The sequence below is a fragment of the Aspergillus neoniger genome (assembly GCF_003184625.1).
Source record: "Aspergillus neoniger CBS 115656 unplaced genomic scaffold BO87scaffold_89, whole genome shotgun sequence".
NCBI lineage: Eukaryota > Fungi > Ascomycota > Eurotiomycetes > Eurotiales > Aspergillaceae > Aspergillus > Aspergillus neoniger.
The window spans coordinates 21,849-29,021 of NW_020291217.1; the positions used below are offsets into that span (position 1 = coordinate 21,849).

General features: G+C 43.5%; 4 protein-coding genes across 4 annotated transcripts; 2 read left to right on the forward strand and 2 right to left on the reverse strand.

Moving 5' to 3' along the window:
* Positions 1 to 93: 93 nt before the first annotated feature.
* On the forward strand, positions 94 to 1,752 carry BO87DRAFT_402448 (60S ribosomal protein uL16; the record flags this gene model as incomplete). Its single annotated transcript, XM_025625687.1, has 5 exons — positions 94 to 137; positions 182 to 206; positions 296 to 474; positions 534 to 881; positions 1,713 to 1,752. 5 exons carry the CDS (start codon positions 94 to 96, stop codon positions 1,750 to 1,752), a joined length of 636 nt encoding a protein of 211 aa, XP_025473684.1.
* Positions 1,753 to 2,025: 273 nt separating this feature from the next.
* BO87DRAFT_453161 (uncharacterized protein) lies at positions 2,026 to 3,184 on the reverse strand (the record flags this gene model as incomplete). Its single annotated transcript, XM_025628533.1, has 3 exons — positions 2,026 to 2,559; positions 3,056 to 3,103; positions 3,157 to 3,184. 3 exons carry the CDS (start codon positions 3,182 to 3,184, stop codon positions 2,156 to 2,158), a joined length of 480 nt encoding a protein of 159 aa, XP_025473685.1. The 3' UTR covers positions 2,026 to 2,155.
* Positions 3,185 to 3,480: 296 nt separating this feature from the next.
* Positions 3,481 to 4,568, reverse strand: BO87DRAFT_392102 (uncharacterized protein; the record flags this gene model as incomplete). Its single annotated transcript, XM_025624984.1, has 2 exons — positions 3,481 to 3,992; positions 4,292 to 4,568. The coding sequence occupies 2 exons, from the start codon at positions 4,566 to 4,568 to the stop codon at positions 3,481 to 3,483; spliced, it is 789 nt and encodes a 262-aa protein (XP_025473686.1).
* A 1,346-nt stretch (positions 4,569 to 5,914) lies between these two features.
* Positions 5,915 to 6,358, forward strand: BO87DRAFT_322786 (uncharacterized protein; the record flags this gene model as incomplete). Its single annotated transcript, XM_025619997.1, has 1 exon — positions 5,915 to 6,358. One exon carries the CDS (start codon positions 5,915 to 5,917, stop codon positions 6,356 to 6,358), a length of 444 nt encoding a protein of 147 aa, XP_025473687.1.
* Positions 6,359 to 7,173: the final 815 nt, after the last annotated feature.

Below are 7,173 nucleotides of genomic sequence, written 5' to 3' on the forward strand. Positions count from 1 at the left end.
ATAATATGGAGATGTCTGCGAAAGCCTTTCACAACAGCCTATATATATATTATTCAAAATCAGGTAGTGAGACCCTTGAACTTCTGTACTAAGATGAGATTGTTGGACATATCAATAATTCTCACTGCTGGCAGAAAGTGCAGCTGTCCCATTTTTAGCAAAGATTATTGTTGTCCACGAGATGCTACCCCTACTGCAAGAACAAGGTGTATTTGACTATATTTTGCTTACTAATAGGAAAAATATCTAACTAATAAGAATTGAATTAAAAACTGACATGATGCTCGAATGACAGTCCTACCCTAAGTCCCGGTTCAACCGTGGTGTTCCCGACCCCGAGATCCGTATCTTCAATCTGGGACGTAGTAAGAAGGCCAATGTCAATGACTTCTCTCTTTGCGTTCACCTCGTCTCCAACGAGTACAAGCAGCTGTCCTCCGAGGCCCTCGAAGCCGCCTGTATCTGTGCTAACAAGTATGCCGACCCGCTGATTCTACTTCGCCCAACCATCATGCACTAACACAGATATTCAGGTACCTTGTGAAGATCGCCGGTAAGGAAGATTTCCACCTCCGTGTCCGTGTGCACCCCTTCCACGTCATCTGTATCAACAAGATGTTGTCTTGCGCCGGTGCTGATTGTCTCCAGACCGGTATATGTGGTGCCTTCGGTAAGCCCCAGGGTACTGTTGTCTGTGTAAACATTAGCCAGATTATTCTGTCCGTCTGCACCCGTGACACCAACCGTGCTGCTGCTATTGAGGCTCTCCGCCGTTCCATGTATAAGTTCCCCGGTCGCCAAAAGATCATCGTCTCCAAGAACTGGGGTTTCACTCTTGTCCACCATGAGGATAAGCTCAAGCAGGATAATACTTATGATCAGTTCCTTATAGCCACAGTCTTATTAAGGCGAATAAGAATGGTTTTTTGATGTCTACAAGAATATCTTTTAGGCTTAGATGGACATCTCTGCTTGAGAATCAGAAAATAATACATCTTGTACCCCTCCTACTGCAGCTGATAAAGAGCCTACTGCAAAAGCCTTTCACCGAATATTTATCTCATATTAAGCGCGGTACCAGCTTTATATGGTCTATATTAGATCCATTAAGATACACTCTCAAGACTTCTCTCTATCAGAATCTATTTTACTCTCCCTCCCCCTCTTTCTCTTCCTCCTCTTCCTCCTCTTCCTCCTCTTCCTCCTCCTCTTCCTCTTCCTCATCAAGAACTTCTCCTGTTATACGCTTCACCACTTCGCCCATGATCACGTCGGGATCCGTTATATCGTCCTCCCTTGGCTCCTCACCCGGTTTAAGCTTGATCAGTCTTGCCCCCCGAACCACCCACCTCTCTACTCTGAAACCCTCATTCGAGTCATTAATCATGGAGGCTAAGCCTGTACAGAGTATGATCATTACTCCTGGGAGTGCCTTCCTCAGGTTCCGAGTGGCGAGATAGATATTGAAGGTCCCGGGAACATGATATTCATATACATACACTGCCCTTGTCTGCCTACACTGAAGATTTCTGCTGATGCACCGGACGGCAAGTGCATGGGATGTCGGTGGCGAGAAAAGGTAGATATTCCGGCACAGCGCATGCAGATTCAGCCCTGAACTATTAATGAGATAGGACATCACAAGAACCATGCACTTGTCAGGCTCCTTGGTAAGACTCCGTACAATCTCGCGCTGCTTCTTTGTGTCTTAGCCTCCGTGAAGAATCTCGTGAGAGATACCCGCCTTTGTAGGAGCTGTACTGATATACACCTCTTCCCCTGGAAAATATGTCCAAACCACCGACTTTTCACCTTTAAGCAATACCTGATCGCGGATATGCTTCAACATCAATCGAAGTTTCAGGGACCCCTGCAGCAGCAATTCCAACCCACCAGTTTTGAAGTCTGCTGCATCAGTGGCACCAGTGGCAGTGGTATCCAGTTCTTCTAAGTATCGTTTATAAAAGTCTTTTATCTCTGCTTCATTCTCAAGGATCTTCTTCTCTCTCAGGATTTTATTAACTATTGGGATCCACACTCGTCTCTTTACAGCCCCAATGGCTTGTGAGATCTTCGAAGCCACCAGTGTTTTTCTAATGTGGATGAAACCGAGCCACGAGGAGCCCAGTATTAACTGACAGAATTTACTTATATTCTAATGGATTCGTTCCGGGCGCTCCTCGTCCCTGATAAAAAGGTGGCAGCGGTGAATACTGTCATGTGCGTGATATGCTTCTGCCTCTTCCTTCTTGAACTCCGGGTTCTCAATGTGTTTTACCATCGGCGGGATGTCGGCGCCTATGCGGCGGCCGGTTCCAAGGGGAATTGATGAAGCTTGAAAACAGCGGATCATGAGATGTTGGAGGACCTGCCACAATCTCATTAACGTGGTCTGTGAATTGATAGTCTTGGTGAAGATATGAGCTCCGACAAATTCTGGATTATATAAAAGCGCCTCATCCGGAAAGCCAGGGGTGGCTTCCAGAATCTCAGCTACTTGTTTATTACTGAACTTCTTTCCTCCCTTAGTATTTGCTTGCAGGAGGAGCTTGTGATATTCTGTAAAATTATACAGAGTATTAAAGAATGGGGTTGCAGTTAGAAGCAGGTTAAATTTCACTTTTAGCCATGAACAGGTCAGTGATTGTCCTGAGGTTGAATTTTGTAATATATGCGCCTCATCAAAAATTGCTATGTCAAATAAACCCGCCAGATTAAGTGGGCACTTTGATGGCATATATGGATTTTTCAGATTATATGGATGCTTCTTTTTACTGCACCATGCCTTAATACCTTGAGGCCTGTGTCTGGCTTCCAGAGTATTATATAAAGTCAGAATTATTGTTCTCGTACTCTCAAGATTACTGGAGAAAACAGGATGTTTGGCTGTCAGTTTCTCGATGATATGCTCTGATGAGTTTTTCTGCCTTCTGCTATCTCTATAATAAAGAATCATTTTAAAAAGTCTAGTAATACTCTGAATTTCCTTTTTCCACTGATTAATCAGATAGGGGGGCACTATAATGAGAATAGGTTTTTCCTTGGGTAACAGTACCTTCTTCGCCCTTGCGGCTTTTTGCTTGTTCAGAAACAGATGGTATCACTGTATTAGGTCAGCTGCAAAAGTCTTTTACCATATCCATCATAGATACTCACATACAGGAGAAAAGCTACTGTTTCCCATGTTTTCCCTAATCCCACGGAGTCGGCAAGAAGGGCACCCAACATTAGACTATGAATTATTATCTCTACCAAATGATTCACTGCCACCGGCTGCCAGAACTTCAGGTGACTGCCAGGATACATCCCTTTTATACGGGGATGCTCTGGGTCTGCTATACCCAGGTTTTTGCACGCCTTGCTATGGTTGTTAAATTGGTATTCCCTGGCATCCAGCCACTTTTCCATGCGCTCAAGACGCTCGAAGTCCTCTATTATTGGTTTGATCAGGTCTTCGTTTTCTCCATTGATCTCACAGTCCTATTCCAGGTTCTCTGCAGTCTCATAAAAATTACTATTGAAAATATTGTTCTCAAGTAACTTGCTCAGATCTGCCTTCGGCTTCTTCTTTTTCGCCCTCTTGCGGCGTGAAGATTTGCCTTTTGAATGATCAGTCTCAGCAGTGCCGGTCTCAGTAGTGCTGGTCTTAGTAGTGCCGGTCCCAGCACTGTCAGCCAGGATGACCATATCCTCAGCCTCCTGGACTGACTTTGGCTTCGAACGCATTAATGCTGCAGTAATCTTGATAAAACGCCAAAATGGCTCGGCAATATTAAAAGTACTACTCTCATGACTCAGGACAATCTTTTTTGTCTTACTGAGAGCCTCTTCCATCCATGGCTTCTGTTCTGCTCGCCTCGGGCTTGTACTGGGGCTTCGGCTGGGGCTGGGCGAAGTCTCCTCTGGCTCGTCTGCCTCTGGCTCGTCTGCCTCTTCCTGTTGGCGTCTTTTTGCTGCTCTTGTTTTTGGCTTATTCTGAGCTTTTCTCTTGTCTAACATGCATCTTTAGTATCAGCTGTAAAAGGCTTTTGCAGATGGTTATAATATATACCAGAGCGTTTTGTTCTGAATAGAGCAGTTCCTCTCCTCTTTCTCCTAATCTGGGAGGGAGAGTGGATACTGACTAGCTAATTCTTTACTATCCAGATTATGGCATCCATTTGGCTTTCTCCGAATCCTCGGCGAGAGAAAATGCTCTCGCGACATGTCACATTATTATTCTTCACATTGTACATAAAGTAGGTAATGTGGTCTTTCTTATTCTAGTCACTTTTATCTACAGTCCGCCTACTGTACTGCTTCTCTCCATGGCTTTCACCTTTGATAATTGCTTCCTGTACAACGGCCAGCCCGACTCCTTGCTTGGTCTGGTTCTTGTTCAGAAGGCAATCAGTCCATAGGTCTATCCAGTAGGGGCGGATGAGATCTGAGGTGAGCCAGTCAATCCAGTCTTGATCACTGAAATGAAGGAGTTGGAGCACCACCTTCTTGCCCCCCTTTAGTATCTCATCCGCGGTCTTCTCTGTTACCTTTTCTGGTAGTATGCTGGGTTGCTCTTCAACATTCATATTTATAGTAAAATAACAGTGTCAGCCTGGTGTGCTCTGTAAAAGGCTTGCAGCTTACCTGTGTTCTAATTAATCAGGTGCCCCCACTCGCTGTCTTGCGATGCATCCTCGCTAGCCATGGTGATTAGTTGAGCAGGGACCACAAAGAACTGGATCAATGACCACAAAGAACTGAATCAATGGCTTGAAATAACAAGTAATAAGTAGAACGAAATAACAGAGACGGCAGAGATAGTCAAAATGACAGATATAATAGAGGAGAAAGAGATGAAAGAGATGAAAGAGATGAAAGAGATGAAAGAGATGAAAGAGATGAAAGAGATGAAAGAGATGAAAGAGATGAAAGAAGATAGAGAAGATGGAAGAGTCAAGTAATGAAGAGCAGGTAGAAATGAAAAAATAAACAAACATCTAGCAAACTAACAGTGAATATCACTTACTTTACTCACACCTTACTATATGACACAGTAAAATTACAGGAACTATGACTGTGAGATATTAGTTAGAAAAGTTTTAGATAATAAGCTCTTTATAATAGAAATATACTTACAAATAAGCTCACAAGCATAATAGAATGGTTCTGAATCCCGAGTACAATAGTTTTGTGATAGGATCTACTTGTCAGGGTAGAAGGCCTGTTGACTAGGTAAGGAATTAACCACTAAACGCAATGGATTTGTCTAATAATGATAAAGGTTGCCTATATCCACGAGATAGACTGATCCTTGAGGGATCAGTAGTCCCCTGCAGAGGGATCAGCACCTTATAGGTGTTGATAAGATGCAGAACCACCATCGATGACCTCACGACTCCCAGGGCTACTATAACACGTCATCCCGATGCTTAAGGCTCCGACAGCTGGGTTATTCTATCACAAATGGCGTCCTCCTTCACTGGGGCGAGCCACCTGGTTCGGGTATTGGGGATAACCTCATGTGTTCCCGATTCGGAACAGTGGGGGATCTATAGTGGAAAGTGGGGGCACCAGAGGTGCACGGCCGGGATGGCATCACGTGATAATTCTGTATAGCATCATCGGTGTTGTATATGTTTGCTGTTGTTGGATGGTTTGTAAGGGTGCAGAGTTTTTATAATATATTGAGATGTAAATATGATGTCTTTGTTGTGTGTTCTTTCTTTCTTCTACAGCTTCCTTCTTAGCATCTAAGCGTGCGGTCTTCTTTGCTGTTTCTTCTTTTTTTTTGGTTGCGTTTAGTTCTCTATCCCGCATTGTCTTCAATATCTTATTGTTGGACATCAGTCTCGTTCTTGATTACTTCGCGATGGTCAAGGGAAAAGGGCGTCCCAAGCGGGATGTTCCCATCAAAGCTTGCTATAACTTTTGTATGTACTGTTTGAGACATGTGAATTACTACTTTAATCCTAAGGAGGACGCTCTATATGATATCAGTTGTCTGCTAGATGCAAAGGCATCTGTTCTGTGTTGCTTCTGTTCCGAAGGGAGGAAGACTTGTGATCCAGTGGGTTTTGCATACTTTGTATTATGTATGTACGATTTGCTGACACCTGTCGAGCCTGTGACTGGCCTTTTAGGAAACGCTCGCGATCTTGTTGAGATTATTGAATGGGCTGTTGTTGTCTTGGATGAAGAACATTGGAATGGTGATGTAAAGCAGACCATTCGTGAAGAGGTCTATATTCTTGTGAAGGTGTTTGATAGTGTGGAAGGCGCTTATACTTGTGAATTCTTGTTGAAGGGTACTAAAACCGCGAAGCGTGTAAGTCCTCGTTATAACCAAGGGGTGTGGTCTTCGTGGCCCTATTGTTGATGTTTTGTTAGGAGTTTACCGCTGAGTACACTAAGTTTATTGAGACTTGTTGTACTCTATTGGCCCAGTCAGTTCCCTATTCTGGTCTCCGCGCCTCTCTTGAGGATCGTCATGCCTATGAGGCGGAAACGCTGTTGTGTTTGCTGCCGGGTGATCCCGGATATGTGGGCTGGGTTTTTGCTCTGCAGAACTTTCTTGATTCTGTGAAAGCTATGGTGTGTATTCAGTACTTGGATATTAATAGTTCGGAGGCAGCTTCGGATGATGAGGATAGTATTATTGGATTGGTAACAGATCCCCATGTTCTCTTTCTTGAGTTGATTTTTCTGGTTAACATCCCCGAGTTGTAAAAAGGGGCCTGGTTATTGTTGTTGTTTGGCTCATGAACAGGTAATGGATATGACTAGATATGTTTGGACGTCTCCTGCCGCCTTGTAACAGGACAATTTGTATTTATTAGTGTATTTGGTCTGTAATAATGTAATTGATAAGTAATATTAACGGGTTGACGTTTTTATAGCCTATCCTTAGAGAGTGTAGAGTGATTTATTAGTGGTTATCTTCCGTTTCTTTGACACATGGCGTTTTTTATGGGATTTCTAATATTATTTTATGGCTTCGAGTGCATTCTCCATGTTTTCGCTAGAGATTTATTAGTTGTATTCGCTTGGCCATTCTTTCTATTTGATCAGGTAGTGGTCTTGGCCGTTATAATATTGGTAGTCTTTGATTTCTTTGACTTTCCATTCATCTTCATTATCTAGCTCTGGCATCGGGAGCGGTTCTTTATGGTCTTGACTAGTATTCCATGGTTC